Source organism: Salmo salar, chromosome ssa01 (genome assembly GCF_905237065.1).
Source record: "Salmo salar chromosome ssa01, Ssal_v3.1, whole genome shotgun sequence".
NCBI lineage: Eukaryota > Metazoa > Chordata > Actinopteri > Salmoniformes > Salmonidae > Salmo > Salmo salar.
The window spans coordinates 143,006,758-143,029,947 of NC_059442.1; the positions used below are offsets into that span (position 1 = coordinate 143,006,758).

The 23,190-nt window shown below is 40.3% G+C and overlaps 2 protein-coding genes across 3 annotated transcripts; both read left to right on the plus strand.

Moving 5' to 3' along the window:
* Nucleotides 1-28: 28 nt before the first annotated feature.
* LOC106566635 (oocyte zinc finger protein XlCOF7.1-like) lies at nt 29-6,400 on the plus strand. Of its 2 annotated transcripts, XM_014134849.2 has the most exons (4): nt 43-223; nt 2,117-2,299; nt 4,384-4,566; nt 5,570-6,400. In XM_014134849.2, the coding sequence occupies exons 1-4, from the start codon at nt 79-81 to the stop codon at nt 6,253-6,255; spliced, it is 1,197 nt and encodes a 398-aa protein (XP_013990324.2). In that variant the 5' UTR covers nt 43-78; the 3' UTR covers nt 6,256-6,400. The 2 variants fall into 2 exon arrangements, with proteins under 2 accessions (XP_013990333.2, XP_013990324.2); XM_014134858.2 differs by lacking the exon at nt 4,384-4,566 and having other exon boundaries at nt 29-223.
* A 7,077-nt stretch (nt 6,401-13,477) lies between these two features.
* Nucleotides 13,478-22,033, plus strand: LOC106566644 (zinc finger protein 554). The gene is given in 6 exon segments (XM_014134881.2): nt 13,478-13,848; nt 14,486-14,543; nt 14,546-14,644; nt 17,901-18,083; nt 18,684-19,174; nt 19,176-22,033. Coding segments are annotated over 6 exon segments (1,233 nt in total). The 5' UTR covers nt 13,478-13,656; the 3' UTR covers nt 19,386-22,033.
* The last annotated feature ends 1,157 nt before the right edge of the window (nt 22,034-23,190 follow it).

A 23,190-nucleotide genomic window follows, 5' to 3' on the forward strand; every position in this document is an offset into this window, starting at 1 on the left:
CTGTCGTTAGCTCACCTAGCTAACCTGCTAGGTCATTAACTTCATATTTTAATCTTTCAGAGACAATTTTCATCATTCATGGAGATGTTGGGTAAAACATTGTTGGGAAAAATGGCAATGTTAATGAATGTGATCATGGTCGAAAAGGAGAAGACTGCCACAGGCATGAGCGCCCAGAGGCGTGTCAGTCGGGCAAGGGGGACAGAGGAAGGAGCACCAAGAGGTACACACCCATAGGGAAGATTTTCTTGTCTCCTTCTCAAAAGGTCAGAGGGGAGGGACCTCTGCAGGGCCTAAAATTAACACCCACCAAATGCGGGTAGATTTTGGCATTGGCGGGAAAGATGTCTATTTCATCAGCAATGCTGGTGAGTGGTCAAGGCTCCACAGTGTAAGCATTTAACTTGAATTTGCAAATACAAAAACGTTCAAAGTCAAGTATGAGCACATTAATAGTAAAGTAAATGCTGCATTAGTTGTTTACAAAGTTTTGTTTCATAGCTGGTAGACAATGACACAAACTACAAATCCTATAATAATATTACACCCAATTGTGTGGAAATTGACTCAACTTTGTCCTTATTGACTATTTACATTGTTTGGTTCACAAGCTCCCGCCCTTAAAGGGGCAGCTGAACATTTTGTCTTGTGATATTTAGTTTAATTTTTTTTTTTAATGAAATAACATTGAGCAATATACCACAACACTTTTAACTAGTAATACATTTGTTTTAGAAACATTACCAAGCATGCTCATCTGTCTTTTGGGGGGGGTTGGTGTAAAATATATATTTTGACTGGTAAAAAATCGGAGTGGTTGGTAGTTTAAAAAAAAATCTAACTCCCACAGTGGCTGGTAAACCAAAAGGTTAGTTTTAGGCCCAGGACCTCTGACCTCATCCAATGGGTTTTCATAAGGAGACGAGGAGAGAGGGTGCGAGGAGTATGTACAGTGCATTTGTAAACTATTCAGACCCCTTGACTTTTTCCACATTTTGTTACATTACAGCCTTATTCCAAATTTGATTAAATCATATCAGAAATACTTGAGAAATTAGCAAAGTGTTTCCGGCTATGGCTGGGCAATGTATGTTTTTGCGCAATATTCCAAATGTCTGTATTGCAATTTTTCCAAAAACATTTTATGAGCGTTTCTGTCCGCTTGTTCTCATGTTGTCTTTTTGGTCTTGTCTCCGTCGCTCCTTCTGTGCTGTTAGCACCTTCCCAATTACACCAGAGATCTGTATATAATGACGAAATGCCCATGTCTCTGCGTTAACTATGGGAGATGTTATTCCCAAAGGCGGGAAGATGGGCGACAAGCTTAAGTCCAAAATTAGCCCACAGAAACGCATTGGCCGTATTTTGCCGAGAGTGAAACATCTTACTTCAAAGGGTTTAGGTTAAGTGCATTAAGACACATTTCAGTTCAATGCATTCAGTTGTACAACTGACTAGGTATTCCCCTTTCACTTTGCCTCTTCCTTTGTTTACACACACACACCAAGCCCCTGCCACTCACACAACAAAGAAATCACTTCGTCCTCTTGACAAGCGGTTTCAACTCGCTATTTGCATTTGAGGTTTGGTCCGACAATCGGTCATATGGACACCAACACATTGAGACATTATTTTACTGTAATAGAGAAGTGAACCTTTCTAACAAAACCCTGGTCTATTTCTATGGGTACAAGTACTGTTCACACCCCTCTTGTTGGTGGAGAGAATTTAGCAGGTTTAAAGCTTATTTCCCGCAATTCTACACATTTTGTCACCCCCCCACATTTTGTCACCCCTGACACCCTCCTGCCGACATCTCGCCCCACAGTTTGGGGACCACTGTTCTAGCCTAGTGCAATTTGTACTCCTAACTGACCCACTTAGCTAGCTACCTCACCAGATAATGGTAACAACAAACAGTGCACGTGTATTTGTATGATGTAAATACTAGGCTGATTTCTAGCCATATCTATGACTAAAAAGGAATATGTTTTACAATGGGAGTTCATTATATCAAACACTGGAGTTAAATTCTTAGCTATCTGATTTTGAATGTGGAGTATTCTTATGGTGTTTTTGATGCATGTCTTTTTAAATATTGATACTGTTTTTTTAGGGGACAGTCTTCATTTCCACAACTACTGCACTGACCCTGTCTCTGAGAGTGCTCATCAAGAGGAGGATGACTTTAACCCCCAGACCTCACCTGCCTCAGAGACACAAGACGACCAGAGAAACACGGAGCCAAACTCAGGCAGGAATGGAGAAGATGCCCAGTGTGGAGGGGAATCTATTGGAGGTATGGGCAGAATTACACTGGATATAGTGAAGTCAATTAGCCATAACGTGTGCTGTAATTTTATGAAACTTAGTACTTGAATCAGTAAGCTAATGACATTGTGGCACCACTACCATTAAGCCAACTTTTGAAGTAGTGTTTGTCCTGACTATACTTAATCATAATCAGTCAAAAGCCTATTTAATGTTCCTTTGCATTTATTTGGAAAATGCCACCAATTAAGCCATATTCAGACAGGTTTAGTTTTACTGGGGGAGGTCGGGTAATTGAATAATGTGCACGGGCACAAAACACCACAGCTGTAATTTTTTTGGCAGGAGAGTAATAATTCCACCCTGAATAACAAACCTTTTTTGTTGTTGTCAAACTCCAAGGTCCTCTGATAATACTATATCTGTCCTGTGTGAATCAACATCCCTGTGTTTGAGGGGTATTAGTGTTAACATGTGCTGCCCGCATTTTGGGTAAGATCATGGGAACAAATTGATGCTTAAAACAAAGTGCTAACCACATAGCCTAAGTCTTCTGTTTACACACACCAAGCCTCTGCCACTCACACAACAAAGATGAGATATCACTTCTTCACCTCTGACAAGCGGTTTCAACTCGCTATTTGTATTTGAGGTTTGGTCCAATAGAATGGGTCACATGGACACCGAAACACATTGAGACATTATTTTACTGTAATAGAGAAGTTAACCTTTCTAACCATACCCTTTTTTATGTCTCAACTGCCAAAATGACATGCAGAGTAGACACCACTGAAACAGCAGTATCAATGAACGTTGATTCTGGAAAATGAATGCACAGTTTGTCACACAGCATTGAAGTAGCGAAAGCGGCACTCTAGTCAAAGACTGTTATACTAGCTGTCTCAAATTTTTTCGCATTTTTTAAATATATATATATATATGTGTGTGTGTGTGTGTGTGTGTGTGTGTGTGTGTGTGTGTGTGTGTGTGTGTGTGTGTGTGTGTGTGTGTGTGTGTGTGTGTGTGTGTGTATGTGTACAATAAGCATAAAGACTTATTTATTAAATTGGCAAGTCGTTCTCATTCTGAGAAATAAGGTAGGCCACTTCTTTTTTAACATCTTAACAAAGTGGACAGGCTAGCATTCTGGTCAAACAGTTGGAGACGGACAGAAGGGTGTGTTTATAACAATTCATCTGTTCTGCCTTGTAGGCTAGCAAATATATCCAAGTTGGCTTAACTTGAAATATAAAGATTCCTTTAAAGATTGTCTGGCTACTATCAAGCTAGCATGTGGGCTTGTGCTTGAGACATTGTTCGAGACCTGTGTTCATTTTCTATAATGTCTGCTACAAGAAGTTAGTCATTATTCGTGAACGTGCATTATGCATGGTTCTGGTTAGTTGTAACAAAAAAGGCATTTTCATAGACTTGAAAAGCAGATCAGTTAAATTATTTGATAGCACAATTACATTATTAGTGGTGGAAGGCTTATATTTAGCCAAGGTATAATTTCACAAGCCCCGAATTCATTAGATTATTGCAGATTGTTTGAAATCAAGTGTATCTGACCTTTACTTGTAGAACAAAGCTTATTTAGAGAACATTAAAACGTCTAGAAAAATATTGTGTATCGCCCGTATTTTGGAGAAAATCTCAAGGAGATTTTTTTTAGGCCATATCACCCAGCCCTATTTCTGGCTATATCAGAATAAAGGTTTCTACTTACATTTGATCATTTAATCATTGGTCATTCAAAGGTGTGTGTGTGTGTGTGTGTGTGCTGAAGTATGCTAATTGTGTAAAATGTATCCAAATTCAGCAAGTGTTGTAGCCTAGTGCAATTTGTACTCCTAACTGACCCACTTAGCTAGCTACCTCACCAGATAATGGTAACAACAAACAGTGCACGTGTATTTGTATGATGTAAATACTAGGCTGATTTCTAGCCATATCTATGACTAAAAAGGAATATGTTTTACAATGGGAGTTCATTGTTTCAAACACTGTAGTTAAATTCCTAGCTAGTTAACTTCGAATATGGAATATTTTGATGTGGTGTTTTTGATGTATATCTTCTTCTTTTTTTAATATACATACTGTTTTTTTTAGGAGACAGTCTTCATTTCCACAACTACTGCACTGACCCTGTCTCTGAGAGTGCTCATCAAGAGGAGGATGACTTTAACCCCCAGACCTCACCTGCCTCAGAGACACAAGACGACCAGAGAAACACGGAGCCAAACTCAGGCAGGAATGGAGAAGATGCCCAGTGTGGAGGGGAATCTATTGGAGGTATGGGCAGAATTACACTGGATATAGTGGAGTCAATTAGCCATAATGTGTGCTGTAATTTTATGAAACGTAGTACTTGAATCAGTAAGCTAATGACATTGTGGCACCACTACCATTAAGCCAACTTTTTTGAGTCAGTGTTTATGATTTAAGGATACTCAGGAGAATCAGTTACACCCCCATTTAAAATGAGTGTTCCTATGCATTTATTGGGTAAAATGCCACCAATTAAGCCCTATTCGGACGGGATTCGTTTTACTGGGCGAGGTCGGTGATGTAACCTTTACACTGCAGTTGTAATTTTAGTCCCGTGTGAATCTGCCACATCAGTCATTTTCACATTTCTGGAGAGTAATAATTCCAGGCTGAATAAACTACAGTTTTCTGATGAGATCTTCTGATAATACTATATCCCGTGCGACTCGACATCCCTGTGCTGTGAGGGGTATTACAGCGTTTACCATGTGCTGCCTGCAGTTTGGGTAAGATCAGGGGAACAAATTGATGCTTAAAACAAAGTGCTATGCACATAGCCAACAGATGAGATGAATGATCTGTTTTGTCATATAGCCTGTCACCTTTCCCAGTGCTTATTTCTCTTTTAAAAGATTAATCTGATTTATATTGTGCCAATTAATTGATAAATTGGCAAATACGTCAGTTAATTTAATGTCTGCATACAGTTTATGTATGCATACATGTTATTTATTATATTATTTAGAATATTTAGAATTTGTCTGAAATGAAAGCCAGTTGAAATCATGCTCTGGAAAAACATGCTGGCGTAATAACTACATAACCAACGTTCTATAGTCATTCAAGTGCCGTTGAATAGGGCTTTAGACTGTTGAGGAATACCTTTCTTTAGGGTGGGTTTATTGTTAGCTGTTTAAATTATTTCTGAGAAATGTTAGTTAATATCCACCATCTTATTCATACATGTAATGCAGTAGTTTGTTTTACATTTACACCTCAACAACGACAATGACCCTCTCTGTTGCAGATGTGGTATTGCTCTCTGAATTTGATCATCAAGAGGTAGTTCACCTTAATCCCCAGCTCTCACCTTCATCAGACCCAGAGAAACAAGACAGACAGCCCTCAAACACGGAGCCAAACCCAGGCAGGATTGGAGAAGATGTCCAGAATGGTGATTCTTCAAATACAGACCAAAATTCAGATGCAAGTGATGCCAGAGCAGTGAAGATGCCCTTCATTTGCGACTTTTGTGGAAAGTATTTCAATTGGAGATGCACTTTTAAAGCCCACCGTAATCATCACACCAAACCCTTTAGCTGCCCACAGTGTAGGAAAGGTTTTGGTACGAAGAATGGGTGTAATAATCATCTCTTGGTTGTGCATTCTACAGACAAGCCCTTCAAATGCACAGATTGTAGGAAGGTGTTTGCAATGAGAAATAGTTTGGCCAAACATAGGGTTCTCAACCCAACTCTGCACACCTGCACAACATGTGTGAAATCGTTCTGTGGGGAACGTACGCTAAAACGGCACAACTTCAGTGATCACCCGGAAAAGGCATACATCTGCTCTTTGTGTCCAAAAACCTTTCGGTCATGGCCAATATGGAAGCATCATAAGGCAGAGCACTCGGAGAAGAAGTATTGCTGTGAAACCTGTGGCAAGCTTTTCTGTTCATCTTCATCCTTGTCATCAGAGAACAGTTCATAGATGTCATAAGGCAGAACACTCAGGGGAGAAGGGGGAGAAGTATTGCTGTGAAACCTATGGCAAGCTTTTCTGTTCATCTTCATCTTTAGCCAGTCATCAGACAACAACTCATAGAGCAAAGGCTTATAGCTGTGATGTATGTACTAAAGGTTTCAGGGATGTAACCAATTTCCAAAACCATATGACCTCCCATATTAGAAAAGGCCATGTTAGTCTAGAAAAAGCTTTTGCCTGTAGTGTATGTGAGAAATGTTTCTCATGTGCACGCACTCTCAGAGATCATCTGACCATCCATACCGGAGTAAAACGTTTTGGTTGTAGCATATGTCACAAACGTTTTCGTCTTTCAACCAGTCTCAAAGGTCATATGACTTTACATACTGGAGAGAAACCTTTTGTCTGTGGTTTATGTGGCAAGAGTTACTGTCGTGCAAGCAAGCTCAAAGTGCATGCGCTTGCCCATACCGGAGAGAAACCTATGGCCATCACCCATACCAGAAGAAAAGACTACAGTTATGTCTGTGACGTATGTGGCAAACATCTCCCTGATGCAGCTAGGCTCAAATGCCATATGTTCGTACATACTGGTGAACAACCTTTTGCCTGTGATCTATGTGGCAAAAAGTTCAATCACCCAAGCAATCTCAAAAGACACAAGCTGTCTCACACAGGGCAGAAATTGTATGTTTGTAATACTTGTGGTAAAGGTTTTACTCGTTCAACAACCCTTAAGATACATCAACGCAGTCACACTGGTGAAAAGCCTTACTTGTGTGATATTTGTGGGCAAGGCTTCACCTCGCATGCCTACGTCAAGAAACACAAGATGATTCACCTGCTATCTCAACGTCATTCAAGACCGCAGAACACTGGGCCAAAGTCACATGTCTGCAGCTACTGTGGTAAAGGCTTCTGTTACAGATCTGTGTTGGATCAGCACATGCGCACTCACATAGGAGAAAAAACATTCAACTGTCTCATTTGTGGGAAATGTTACATGTTTAAGGCTACTCTTGAAATACACATGCGCAGTCACATGGGAGAGGCCATTCAAATGTCGCAATTGTGGGAAAGGGTTCATGTGTAAGAATACTCTTGTAATACACATGTGCACTCTCACAGGGGAGAGACCATATGCTTGTAATGAATGTGGCAAGAGTTTCTCCCAGAGTAGTCATGTAGTATTTCACCAGCGTGTGCACACTGGTGTCAAAGCATTTGTGTGCAACAAATGTGGGAATGCCTATGCCTGTAGCCGAAATCTGAAAGTTCATAAGTGCAAGTTCAACCAGAAAACAGTCCATGGACAGAATGTACAGGATCACTGAAGAAAACTGCTCACATGATCACTCTGGACCCAGTTTCCCAAAATAATCGTAAGGCTAAATTCATTGTTAGTCTTTGTAGGAGTATCGTTAAATCTCCAAGCTGTTTCCCAAAACCATCATTGCACTTAAACACTTATTTACCAACTGCCTCAGACTGCCCCCCCCCCCCCCATAGTTGCCAATGTCTTTGCAGTTGTTACAAACCGAGGATAAAAAGATGCTTCAACTGAAAACCGAGATGACTACATTAAATGATAAATAGGCCTATGGTGCAGCTAATTATTATTTAGCTAATTGTAGGCAACTATGTATTTTTTGCCTCAAAATATATATTATGTGTAACAACGTGCTCAATGATGTGCCAAAGTGCATTTTATAGGTAATGCTTATAAGCGTTAGAATAAGCCGCCTCAGTATTTGCAGTTATCGGTGATATCTCCAGAAACTGATCTGTTGTGTATATTGTTAAAATTCTAATGTTATGGTAAGATTTGAATGGTGAAAGCTGATCCGAGAGCAGCGCTGCTTTTCATACGATCATATCACAGTAACACGTTTCAACGACGCACTTGGCGAACATTCTCTGTGGTGTTTTGGGAAACGCATGTTACATCGCAGTTTATAGGAACGATGCATCGATAAAACACTTGTATGCCTAAATTCCATCGCTGTCGTGAAACTGGCCCTGGATAATAGGATGGGCTTACTTCATAGATGTTCCCAGTTTCATATGTTGGACTATAATTTGAATTCTAAATTAATAGTGGCAAGTGTTTCGCCCAGATAATTCAGTTTTTTTTTTTTCTGGAAATACATTTTGAAAGTATTTGGTGTTCAGGCTTTATCTGTAAATAAACCAACCACCTTAGTTATGGTGGTCATTTTTAAGGAAAGGGGACTCGTTTTAAAAAAAAAATTATATATACTTCAAGGCTTTTCCAGAAGGTTCTCTGACTACTAATAGTATGTTATTTTCTGATTCTTTGGGGGCATGATGGTATCTCTAAAAGTTTAAATTCAGATGCAGTTTGTAAAACATAACATCTCACAACACCTGGTCTTCAGCAAGTCTTAATACCCGTTGACTTATTCCACATTTTGTGTTGGCCTGAATTTGGAAGATTTATTACATTTATTTTTGTCACCCATCTACACACAATATTCCATAATGAGACATTTTTGCTAATTTATTGAAAATGAAATACAGAACTACTGTGTACTCCACAAGTATTGGGACAGTGACACTTTTTTGTTGTTGTTTTGGCTCTGTACTACAGCACTTTGGATTTGAAATGATACAATGACTGAGGTTAAAGTGCAGATTGTCAGCTTTAATTTGAGGGTATTTTCATCCATATCAGTTGAACTGTTTAGAAATTACAGCACCTTTTGTACATAGTCCCCCCTATTTTTAGGGGACCAAAAGTATTGGGACAAATTCACTTGTGTATTAAAGTAGTCAAAAGTTTAGTATTTGGTCCCATATTCCAAGCATGCAATGATTACATCAAGTTTATGACTACCAAGTTGGATGCATTTGCTGTTCTTGTTTGTTTCAGATTATTTTGTTCCCAATAGAAATTAGTCAATACATGTTCACCTTTGGCAGCTGTGAGTCTTCATGGGTACGTCTCTAAGACCTTTCCACACCTGGATTGTACAATATTAGCACATTATTATTTTTATTTTTTTAATTTCTTCAAGCCCTGTCAAGTTGGTTGTTCGTTGCTAGGCATCCATTTTCAAGTCGATTTAAGTCAAAACAGTAAGTAGGCCACTCAGGAACATTCAATGTAATTGGTAAGCAACTCCACTGTATATTTGGCCTTGTGTTTTAGGTTATTGTTCTGGTGAAAGTTGAATTTGTCTCTGTGTCTGTTGGAAAGCAGACTGAACCAGGTTTTCCTCTAGTATTTTGCCTGTGCTTATTTTTATCCTAAACTCCCTAGTCCTTGCTGATGACAAGCACACCCACAACATGATTCAGCCACTAGCATGCTTGGAAATATGAAGTGGTACTCAGTAATGTTGTACTGGATTTGCCCCAAACATAAAGCTTTGTATTCAGGTCATAAAGTTAATTTCTTTGACCCATTTTTTTTTACAGTTTTACTTTAGTGCCTTATTGCAAACAGGATGTATGTTTTGGAAAATTGTTCATTCTGTATAGGCTTCCTTTTCACTCTGTCATTTAGGTTAGTATTGTGGAGTAACTGTTGTTTATCCATCCTCAGTTTTCTCCTATCACTGCCATTAAACTCTAACTATTTTAGTCACCATTGGCTTCATGGTGAAATGCCTGAGCAGTTTCCTTCGTCTCTGGCAACTGAGTTAAGAAGGACGGCTGTATCTTTGTAGTGACAGAGTGTATTGATACACCATCCAAAGTGTAATTAATAACTTCACCATGCTCAAAGGTGAAGTGTCTACTTTTTTGTTTGTTTTTGCAATCTGCCAATAGGTGCCTTTCTTTGCGAGGCATTGGAAAACCTCCCTGGTCTTTGTGGTTGAATCTGTGTTTGAAATTCACTGCACGACTGAGGGACCTTAAAATTATCTGTATTTATGGGGTACACTATTATTGCACACAGTGAGTCCATGCAACTTATTGTGACTTAAGTAAATTTTTACTCCTGAACTTATTTAGACTTGCCATAACAAAGGGGTTGAATACTTTGACTGAAAATATTTCAGCTTTTCATATTTAATGAATTTATTTATAAATCTATTTTAAATTCAGGATGTAACACAACAAAATGTGGAAAAAGTCAAGGGCTGAGACTACTTTCTGAAGGCACTGTATTTCATTATTTTAATTTATTATTGAAATGACCAAATAAATATTTTAGAGAAATTGATAGTCGACAAAAAATAATTTTTCACAAACTGTGTGCACCGTAGGTATGGTGCTGGAGATAATGAATATGATTTTAAAAAGTGGTCAAAGAACTTGAATAATATTTTACAATTAATTTGAGTTAATCTTACTGAAGGAGAGTGATCTTCTGTGTGACTTTCTGTCGTACTGTAAAATACTATGCCCTATGAATTCACTCTTATGGTGGATGTAAAAGTAATTTTACAGTTGTGTCTACAGTGGATATATTTCACATACAGTATTTGTGTAGTGTTCCATAAGTTAAATTGTAGGTATCTAGTGGGGTCTTCACGTGCGCGCGGGAAGTGGGAAACCGCAAAGTGGTAAGTCATAGGTCTGACATGATTGTGATCATGTGCTTTTGAAGTCGGACCAATTATTCAACCAATAAGATTTTAGCTAACTTAATAAGCTAGCTAGATTGTTTAACATTGACAATATGGTCAAGCTAGTTACCTTGTCCATATAAGTTTGTAATTGTAAAACAAATTGATTTGTCTTCTTTTGGTTTCAAAAGTGAAAGTTCAGTCCTGAAACGCTACAACTCGGCATCTCGGGTAACAAAATGTCGTCAAAGTTTCTCACTGGAAATTACGAGTTGGAGGGTCGTTCAAATGAAACTTCCCAGTCTGAACTATGAACTTAAGATAACACGTGAACGCCCCCATAGACCTACAGTCACAGCAAGACATGCTGAAGAAAATGCTGCTTTTATAACCAAGTGGGGAGGTGGTAGTTACCAGCAGGGCTGGCATTATGGGCAGGCCTTATGGGGACTGGCTCGCCCTACTGTACCTCCTTTCCGTCCAAATAAAATATTTAAATATTGATCATTTATTTGACCGAGATGCGCGCTGACAAAGACATCAATCTCAGATAAAGTATCTGAGCGAGCGAAACAGCGCCCCTCTCTCGGTACGTGTTGCCAGTGTATCTGATGCTGTCTGAACAAAAATAGTATGGCATGTCATACTCTTTTTGGCCAGACAGCATCAGGTATATAGGCTACATATAATACGACAGTGGCGCTGTTTTGCGCTCTCGGATGCTTTCTCCTGTGAAATAGTGCGCTGTTCGGATTAGGGGTGTGCCTAGTAATCGGACAAAACGAGTATTGTAAAGGACATGGGCAATTGTCCTGATACCGTTATGATCCAAGTATTGTTTTGCTATTGTCCGTGATCTAAACATTTTAATTTTAGGATGTCGTTCACGGCACACATCTTTCAATGAAATGCAAGGTGCTACACGGTCTATATAACTCATCTGGCTAGTTTTTGCTTGTCTGTAAATAGAAGGGCGGGCTCTATGTTTGTCCTGCTGCTCTGATTAGATCGAGCGACGCTGTATTTCTATGTCCACTCAGTTCATAATTTCACCAGACCACTTCTCCTTGCATGTTTCAGTGTGATCATTTCTTTGATGCTGCCTTCTGTTAGCCTGCTACTATGATGCATCAAAGGGTAGAACAGCTCAAGCCATCAATGTGCATAGTATCTAATAAGTGGGGCGAGGGTAGGGAGAAAATATGAAACGTTTATGTGCATTCTGAGTGACAGAAAACTGCCCGCTGCAAATCAAGGACACAGACCTCTCCGTGCACAGCTCCTAATCTGCAGTTTATTTTTGCAAGGAGATTGGTATTTTGCCAACATCTATTTAGAAGTCTTAAAACACATCTGTGTTTTTACTATCACAAGTATCATCCTACTATTAACTGTTAATTACTTATAGGAGTATGGTCAGGTCGGCACACCCCTATTTCTCATACTGAAATTGTTTTGGAAGAAAGTACAAAGGTAACCTACTTTTTGAAGCAATTTTTTTTTGACAATCAGATCAAACCATTTGGTTGTGTTCGTTCATGCCACATTAAAATAATACATTTAATTGAAATTGTATAACTCTCTAAAACCCATTAAAAATTACACAGTAGGTCCAGTGAAGAAAAAAAAAGCATGCCCCCTATAGATTTTATTTTATTTAACTAGGCAAGTCAGTTAAGAACAAATTCTTATTTACAATGATAGCCAAACCCGACCGACTTTGGGCCAATTGTGCACCGCCCTATAGTACTCCAAATCACATCCGGATTCGAACCAGGTTCTGTAGGGATGTCTCTTGCACTGAGATGCAGTGCCTTAGACCTCTGCGCTACTCGGGACAGGAAATCAAATGACTGTCCGGCCCTGATGACCAAATCCAAAGAAAGGTTATTGATCATGTATGTACACAGTTTAGCAGATGTTATAGAGGGTGCAGCGAAATACTTGTTCCTAACAATGCAGTAAAATGTGGCCAACAAGCTATGACAATAATGCTTGTAAACAAATGATAGTGTTCAGAAACCATATTTTTGTATAAATGCTGTTATCGAAGGTAATTTCCTTAGTAGGTGACGTGACAAGTCAGCATGTGGGAGAAGTCTGAGTCTTACAAGTTTCCCACTAGTAATGGCAAACGTGTTTAAAGATGGCAGAGTACAGATGCGACACTTTTTTTTAGCAGTATCCAGAGTTTTTAAACTATGGGGCGCAACATAATTCAAATGTACCAATAAATCAGCACAATCTACTATCTCGTTTTTTCAAATTGCTTGCGTTTTGGGAGCTAGAATTGGATCATGGACACCGTGCTAATGCCGACACAAAAACATAATGTAGAGCCATCTATAATATGGCTAACATAGCAAACTAAGCATTTGTGATAAGTGCATCTTTATGCACGCCTGCTATTGCGAGTTGGAGGGACGTTCAATTGGATTTTCAAAGTAGTATGTGATAAATACCACCTTCCGACTTGGTTATGAATGCAGCAAAAGACTCATATCAATCTACACCGTTTCTGTCTAATCTATGCTGTGGCTGAAAACAGAAAAATAGCAAATTGGCCATCAATTGGAACCATTTACTAGGGATATCAGACCAAAACAGGAGCGGAATGTTTGAAGTGTAACGCCCCGTAATAGAATTTACTTTTTAAATGTTTTTTTTCCCAGGGCCATCCAGTTGGTGGCGGCAATACAATGCAAATTGTGGAACGCCATAAAATCTCAACGAAGAAGAAGCAGAGCACCATCATTTCCGCAAACATTTAAATTGCTGGTATTAGCTGTCGAAATCACTGAGGTATAATAAGAACCTTACATATTTTTTTGAGATTCATGAATCTTTTAAGAACTGTTAGCTTGCAGCAATGTTGATTAACGAGGCTTTTCAGAGACAATTATCTACCATTGTCGAGGTATTAGTTGCAGCGGCAGTTGCGGAGATGGGCAGACTCCTCGATGAGTGCTCTGCTGCTGTTATGCCTCTAAAGTTGGTCCAGCAGAATGAGGAAAGTATTTTGCTGAAGAGTAGGCTTCAACGTGTGAACAAAACCAAGACAGTGACTGCACATTTGGTCGGTTGTTGGGACTACGAATTTGCTGTCGAATGCCGACAAACTTGGCTAACTAGCTAAGTTACATAACAGTTTGCGAGTTACTAGTAACAGTTTGTTAAGCCCAGACTTTTACAATGGGTGTATTCGTTTGTCAAATTCCGTTGGAAAACGTTTTCCAACGGAAACAGTTGAAGCGTTTATTCAAGGAAACAAACAGAAAGAAACGGGGAGGGACCTACCAAAATTTGGCCAATACAAACTCGTTTTCTTTAAACGTTTGGAATAAACTGTTTACGGAATAACGATATCACCCCAGGGGTCGTCTGTTGTAAAACGTTATGCAGCAGATCGTATACTCCAAACGTTTAACGAAAACGAGTTTGTTATGGCCAAATTCTGTGAAGGTCCCTCCCGGTTTTGAAACGTTTATTTGGTTCTTTAACGGTTTCTGTTGGAAGACGTAATGAATACAGCCCAGCTAACCAGCTAACTGTAGATGGCTAACTAACAGTAGATGGGCATTGAATCAAAGATACTTCTCCTTTCATCTGTGACTGAATTGTCGTTAGCCAACCTAGTTAGCTACCTGAACATCAGTTGGAACCTGCTAGGTCACTAACTTCATATTTTAATCTTTCAGAGACAATTTTCATCATTCATGATGATGTTGGGTAAAACATCATTGGAAAAAATGGCCATGTTAAGGTGATCATGGTCGAAAGGGAGAAGACTGCCACAGGCATGAGCGCCCAGAGGCGTGTCAGTCGGGCAAGGGGGACAGAGGAAGGAGCACCGAGAGGTACACACCCATAGGCTATATCAGAAATACTTGAGAAATTAGTAATTTCTTGAATTATTTCTGGATATAGCAGCTAATAAATGCTTCCACGTACATTGATCATTTAATCATTGGTCATTCAAAGGTGTGAGCTGAAGTATGCTAATTGTGTGTAAATGTATAGCTGTCATCCAAATCCAGCAAGTGTTCTAGACCAGTGGTTCGCAAACTGTGGGGCGAGGGGGCGGCAGGGGGGCTGCGGAACTCAGTCCGGCTTTAAACTTACTCTTGAAAGTTGTAATAGTAGAGTGCACAAGCTGCAATTTCGAAATTGGGTAGTTCATCACCAGTTCCTCGTGTCATGTTAGTCATTGCATACCTTAGAGAGCCTTAGAGAGCTATTTATAACTTGTCAGAAATGTCCAGATGAACTAGCCCATGTCGGTTAATGTTTTATTTTTTTGTTTTTTTAGTAACCACAAGTGGAAAAAGTTTGGGAACCCCTGTTCTAGACTAGTGGGACTTAATGGTGCCGACAGATATGGCAGGTCTGCTTCTAACGCCTAAGCAACTTTGCAGTGTTTTGTTTTTTGTGTTATTTCTTACATTATTAGCCCAGAATTTTGTGTTATTACATACAGCCGGTAATAACTTTTGGATATCAGAGCAGCGGTAACTCACCAGCGTTACGACCAGGAATACGACTTTCCCGAGTTGGATCCTTTGTTCGTACCCCCCAGGGCAATTAAACTTATTCCAGAGGCTGTACCAAAACACCTCCGGCTGTGATGTATTCGAAGTGGACTTCTAGTCCGACAGGAGGTGTGCACACCATCCACCTCTTTGGGTATATTACTCGCTAATGTTCAGTTTCTGGACAATAAAGTAGACGAGTTCAGGGCGAGGATTTACATCCAGAGACATCAGGGATTGTACCATACATTGTTTCACAGAAACATGGCTCTGTCGGGATATACTGTCCCTGTCCATACAGCCAGCTGGGTTCTCAGTACATCACGCAGACAGGAATAAAGAACTCTCCGGGAATAAGAAAGGCAGAGGTGTATGTTTCATGATTAACTACTCCATGGTGTGATTGTGATAACATACAGAAACTCAAATCCTTTTGTTTACCCAACCTAGAATACCTCACAATGAAATGCTGACCGTATTACCTCCCAAGAGAATTCTCTTTGGTTATAGTCACAGCCGTGTATATTCCCCCTCAAGCCAATACCACGACTGCCCTCAAAGAACTACACTGGACTTTATACAAACTGGAAACCACATATCCTGAGGCTGCATTTATTGCCTACAAGCCCCCCCCCCCCCCTTAGGCAAATCTGATCATGACTCCATTTTGCTCCTCCCTTCCTATAGGCAGAAACTCAAACAGGAAGTACCCATGCTAAGGTCTATTAATCACTCGGACTGGGATATGTTCCAGGTAGCCTCTGAGAATAACGTTGACTAATACACAGATACGTTGACTGAGTTAATCAGGAGGTGTATAGGAGATGTTGTACCCACTCTGACTTAAAACCAACCCAAACCAGAAACCGTGGATAGATGTTTTAGCATTTGCGCAAAACTAAAAGAAGGAACCACCGGATTTAACCATGGCAAGGTGACTGGGAATATGGCCGAATACAAAAAGTGTAGTTATTCTCTGGTAAGGCAATCAAACAGGAAAAACGGTACAGAGACAAAGTGGAGTCGCAATTCAACGGCTCAGACACGAGACGTATGTGGCAGGGTCTACAGACAATCACGGACTACAAAGGGAAAACCAGCCCCGTCGCGGACACCGGCATCTTGCTTCCGGACAAGCTAAACACCTTTTTTGCTGGCTTTGAGGATAACACAGTGCCATCGACGTGGCCTGCTACCAAGGACCTTCTCTGTGGCCGACGTGAGTAAGACATTTAAGTGTGTAAATCCTCGCAAGGCTGCCGGCCCAGACGGCATCCCTAGCCGCATCTTCAGATCATGTGCAGACCAGCTGGCTGGAGTATTTACGGACATATTCAATCTCTCCCTATCCCAGTCTGCTGTCCCCACATCCTTCAAGATGTCCACCATAGTTCCTGTACCCAAGAAAGCAAAGGTAACTGAACTAAATGACTATCGCCCCGTAGCACTGACTTCTGTCATCATGAAGTGCTTTGAGAGACTAGTCAAGGATCATATCACCGCCGCCTTACCGGGCCACCCTAGACCAGTGGTCGCCAACTAGTCGATCGCAGAAGCGCCCCTTCAACCTCAGGAGGCTGAAGAAATTTGGCTTGGCACCTAAAACCCTCAAACTTTGACAGATGCTCCAATTGAGAGCATCCTGTCGGGCTGTATCACTGCCTGGTACGGCAACTACATCGCCCGCAACCGCAGGGCTCTGAAGAGGGTGGTGCGGTCTGCCCAACACATCACGAGGGCAAACTACCTGCCCTCCAGGACACCTACAGCACCTGATGTCACAGGAAGGCCAAAAAGATCAAAGGACAACAACCACCCGAGCCACTGCCTGTTCAGCCCGCTACCATCCAGAAAGCGAGGTCAGTACAGGCGCATCAAAGCTGGGACCCGGAGACTGAAATACAGCTTCTATCTCAAGGTCATCAGACTGTTAAATAGCCATCACTAGCTGGCTTCCACCCGGTTACGCAACCCTGTTTTATATACATAGACTTGGAATCACTGACCACTTTAGTAATGGAACACTAGTCACTTTAATGTTTATATACTGCTTTACTCATCTCATATGTGTATATACTGTGTTCTATTCTTTCATGTTTATATACTGCTTTACTCATCTCATGTGAATATACTGTATTCTACTGAATTTTAGTCAATACCACTCCGACATTGCTCAGTCTAATATTTATGTATTTCTTAATTCCATTATTTTACTTTTTAGATTGGTGTGTGTATTGTTATGAATTGTTAGATTCTACTGCACTGTTGGAGCTAGGAACACAAGCATTTTGCTACACCCGCATTAACATCAGCTAAATATATGTGATCAATAAAATTTGATTTGCAATTTGTACTCCTAATTGACCCATTTGGCTAGCTGCCTTAACATTATCTGGGAACAACAAACACGATGAATACTAGGCTGATTATTAGACATATCTAACTAAAAAGACAAGACCTTTTACAATCTGAGTTCATTATATCAAACACTAGAGTACAATTCTTAGCTATCTGATTTTGAATGTGAAGTATTCTTATGGTGTTTTGATGCATGTCTTTTTAAATACTCATACTGTTTTTTTAGGGGACAGTCTTCATTTCCACAACTACTGCACTGACCCTGTCTCTGAGAGTGCTCATCAAGAGGAGGATGACTTTAACCCCCAGACCTCACCTGCCTCAGAGACACAAGATGACCAGAGAAACACGGAGCCAAACTCAGGCAGGAATGGAGAAGATGCCCAGTGTGGAGGGGAATCTATTGGAGGTATGGGCAGAATTACACTGGATATAGTGAAGTCAATTAGCCATAACGTGTGCTGTAATTTTATGAAACGTAGTACTTGAATCAGTAAGCTAATGACGTTGTGGCACCACTACCATTAATTAAGCCAACTTTTTTTAGTCAGTGTTTATGATTTAAGGATACTAAGGACAATCAGTCAAAACCATTTAATATTATTGTTCCTATGCATTTATAGGGTAAAATGCCACCAATTAGACTGTTAAGGAATTATGTTTGCAATACTCGTTAGTATCGTGGCAAGGAAACAAAACAAAGCGGGTTTAACTTTAGGGAAACAGACCTAATGTTGAAAACATTGTCATCCAGTCACATTTATTCATTTCCCAAGCTATAGCGCACAATATTTTACATACAGCAAGTTTTTAAAGAACCAAAGATTTTAGCCATGGAAAAAATATTGCGATATTGGTATCGTCCCAGCCCTAATGGGTACGTTGTTTGCTGTTTTTAAATTATTTATGAGAAATGTTAGTTAATATCCACCATCTTATTCATACATGTAATGCAGTAGTTTGTTTTACATTTACGCCTCAACAACGACAATGACCCTCTCTGTTGCAGATGTGGTATTGCTCTCTGAATTTGATCATCAAGAGGTAGTTCACCTTAATCCCCAGCTCTCACCTTCATCAGACCCAGAGAAACAAGACAGACAGCCCTCAAACACGGAGCCAAACCCAGGCAGGATTGGAGAAGATGTCCAGAATGGTGATTCTTCAAATACAGACCAAAATTCAGATGCAAGTGATGCCAGAGCAGTGAAGGTGCCCTTCATTTGCGACTTTTGTGGAAAGTATTTCAATTGGAGATGCACTTTTAAAGCCCACCGTAATCATCACACCAAACCCTTTAGCTGCCCACAGTGTGGGAAAGGTTTTGGTACGAAGAATGGGTGTAATAATCATCTCTTGGTTGTGCATTCTACAGACAAGCCCTTCAAATGCACAGATTGTAGGAAGAAGTTTGCTTTGAGAAAAGCTTTCGTCAAACATAGGGTTCTCAATCCAACTCTGCACACCTGCACAACATGTGTGAAATCGTTCTGTGGGGAAGCGTACGCTAAAACGGCACAACTTCAGTGATCACCCGGAAAAGGCATACATCTGCTCTTTGTGTCCAAAAACCTTTCGATCATGGCCAATATGGAAGCGTCATAAGGCAGAGCACTCGGAGAAGAAGTATTGCTGTGAAACCTGTGGCAAGCTTTTCTGTTCATTTTCATCCTTATCTTGTCATCAGAGAACAATTCATAGATGTCATTAGAAAAGGCCATGTTAGTCTAGAAAAAGCTTTTGCATGTCGTGTATGTGAGAAATGTTTCATTTGCACGCACTCTGAGATCATCTGACCATCCATACCGGAGTAAAACATTTTAGTCTTTCAACCAGTCTTAAAGATCATATGACTACATACTGGAGAGAAACCTTTTGTCTGTGGTTTATGCGGTAAGAGTTACTGTCGGGAAAGCCAGCTCAAAGCACATGCTCTTGCCCATACCAGAGAGAAACCATTAGTCTGTGATGTATGCGGCAAGCGTTTCCATCTCCCACGCTCTTTTGAAAGACATAAAACCACCCACACTGGACAAAAGCCTGTCTGTAATTCATGTGGCAAATGCTTCAGGGGTGCAAGTGCTCTCAAACGTCATATGGCCATCATCCATACCAGGCAAAGAGACCACCGGTACGCCTGTGATGTTTGTGGCAAACATCTCCCTGATGCAGCTAGGCTCAAATGGCATATGTTCAGTAACGCAGGCAATCTCAAAAGACACAAGCTGTCTCACACAGGGCAGAAATTGTATGTTTGTAATACTTGTGGTAAAGGTTTTACCCGTTCAACAACCCTTAAGATACATCAACGCAGTCACACTGGTGAAAAGCCTTACTTGTGTGATATTTGTGGGCAAGGCTTCACCTCGCATGCCTACGTCAAGAAACACAAGATGATTCACCTGCCATCTCAACGTCATTCAAGACCGCAGAACACTGGGCCAAAGTCACATGTCTGCAGCTACTGTGGTAAAGGCTTCTGTTACAGATCTGTGTTGGATCAGCACATGCGCACTCACATAGGAGAAAAAACATTCAACTGTCTCATTTGTGGGAAATGTTACATGTTTAAGGCTACTCTTGAAATACACATGCGCAGTCACATGGGAGAGGCCATTCAAATGTCGCAATTGTGGGAAAGGGTTCATGTGTAAGAATACTCTTGTAATACACATGCATACTCACACAGGGGAGAGACCATATGCTTGTAATGAATGTGGCAAGAGTTTCTCCCAGAGTAGTCATGTAGTATCTCACCAGCGTGTGCACACTGGTGTCAAAGCATTTGTGTGCAAAAAATGTGGGAATGCCTATGCCTGTAGCCGAAATCTGAAAGTTCATAAGTGCAAGTTCAACCAGAAAACAGTCCATGGACAGAATGTACAGGATCACTGAAGAAAACTGCTCACATGATCACTCTGCATAATAGGATTGGCTTACTTCATAGATGTTCAGTTTCATATGATGGAGGAAAGACTTGGGTATACCTTTTTAAAACCTCTTAGATGTTCTGGTACCGCTTCTTACCGTCATGATCACTTCTAAATCGATCTGTGGACACCGTAGATCTTAATGGCTTGCATTGAGCGATAGCCCTGGTTCCCACGGACGCAGTAGTATTTTCTGAACCTGTGACGTAGGATGTGAAATCTGAAAGGACTTAAAGCTGGCATGTTTTTCCTACCATTTCATTAGCTCGTCTAATTGTCCTGTCTGAGTCCCACATCGCAGCCATTGACAAAGCACGTGGCTGCAATCATTACATCGTAATGCCGCAGGAGAGAGTGGTTTCGTCAGGGTAGCAGAGATCGATTTATAGCAATTAATCTAAAAAAATTCACATTTTTAAATACACTTTCTGTTTGTCATCGATGGACAAGCTAGAGCTCTGAGACGTTCACAGCGATGGGGGCAGACATTTTGATCAAGAGACCTTAAGAAAATATTCACATTTTCTGTAACTAAACATACAAATATATATTTTAGTTATATGGAATGTGAAATCTTAGTTGTATTTGATTTTGTTATATTTAGAAAGTGTATATAAGCCATTTCAAGACTTATTCATACAGTTTTGTTGAATTGGAAATGCATAAAATATTTCATTTTCTTAGGAAGAAATTAATTTGTTCAAAACTGTTACATTTTCTTTCTCTGAGTCAACTACTCAACACATTTAATGCAGTTCTAGCTAGCTGTAGCTTATGCTTTCAGTACTATATTAATTATCTGATCCTTTGATTGGGTGGAGAGCATGTCAGTTCAGGCTGCAAGAGCTCTGATAGGTTGGAGGACGTCCTCTGGAAGTTGTCATAATTACTGTAAGTTTATGGAAGGGGGTGAGAACCATGAGCCTCCTAGGATTTGTATTGAAATCAATGTACTCTGAGGAGGACGGAAGCTAGCTGTCCTCCGGCTACACAATGGTGCTACCCTACAGAGTGCTGTTGAGGCTAATGTAGACCTTATTTCCAAAAGTGTTTTAATCAATTACTTTATATTTAGTATTAGTTTTATCTAAGAAGGGTAACTGTTTAAGTGTTTTAGCATTTGTATGAAATTCACTGGGGATATGTCTCCTCTTCCTCCTCTGAGGCGCCTCCACTGTTTAAGACAGGCCTTTTCAAGGCTCTCTTGAGTCCTAATTGTATTATTTTCTGATGTTTTGGGGGTATGATGAAAAATGTATTTTTTTGCAGCAGCACTGTGCAAAAGATAAGATCAACACCTGGTTAAATTAAGGGATATATTTCTTAATTTTCGTTTGAAACGAATACACAGAAGAAAATTAAACATCTTTGGTATTTAAGTGTTGATCCCATGTTTCAATGGCAGAAATAAAAGATCCTAGACATTTTCCATACGCACAAAAAGGTTATTTCTCTGTTTGTGCACAAATTTGTTTACATTTCTGTTGGTGAGCTTTTCTCCTTTGCCAAGATAATCCATCCACCTGACAGGTGTAGAAAATCAAGACTGATTAAACAGCATGGTCATTGCACAGGTCCACCTTATGCTGGGAACAAAACAATTCTACTAAAATGTGCAGTGTTACAACACAATGTCACAGGTGTCTCAAGTTTTGTCACGCTGACTGCAGGAATGTGCTCCAGAGCTATTGCCAGATAATGTAATGTTAATTTCTTTACCATAAGCCGTCTCCAAACTCATTTTAGAGAATTTGGCAGTACATCCAACCAGCCTCACAACTGCAGAGCACGTGTAACCATGCCAGCCTCCCTCCATATCCTGTTTCTTCACCTGTTGGTTCCTAGCTCACAATACTAGCAAAGTTAACTGCTGTTCCTTGCATGCGATTGGCTGTGGTTTTGGGGGTGGCACGCAGCCTGGGAGACAGGGCTGACAGTCAGGCATCATTCAGGGCTGAAATACCCCAGGAGGGCTTAGTTGAACTACGAAGTCTTAGCTCAAGGTAATGGACATTTAGCTTGCTAACGTTCTAATTTATAAATGACAAAGAGCTCCAAACACATGAAAGCATAATGTTAAAATGAAATGTACCATCCCTTAGTGTAGCCATCACTAAAAAAGTATGTGCTGATCCACCGTGAGCTGTCGCTTAAGTTATACTGTCAATCTATCATCAATAGATCCAGTCATTTATCATTTCTCGTGATCTCGACAAAACGTTTGTTATGTAGCGGTCATGATCTCGGCATAACTAGTGAATATCTCTGGACTTCTGTACTGTTGACTATTTCACTTCCTCAGAACCCCAGAATGAATCTAAGATAACGTCAAAATTCATTGCGGATTTATTGAGTTTTTTCCCGAGGATGTTTTAGTTGCGCAATTTGACATCTAGTGAAGATGTTTGTTTTTTCTTAAGTAAAAAAATGTGCAACATGTATTATGTAGTCAGTCAGAGCTGCTGGGCAGGTCTGTCTCACTGTCTATGCTATTGGATAGAGAGCAATCACCGCAGCGGTACACACAATGTTAGTGGGTAAATGGACATCGTCAAATCAAAACCCAACCTTAATTTACCCGTTGGG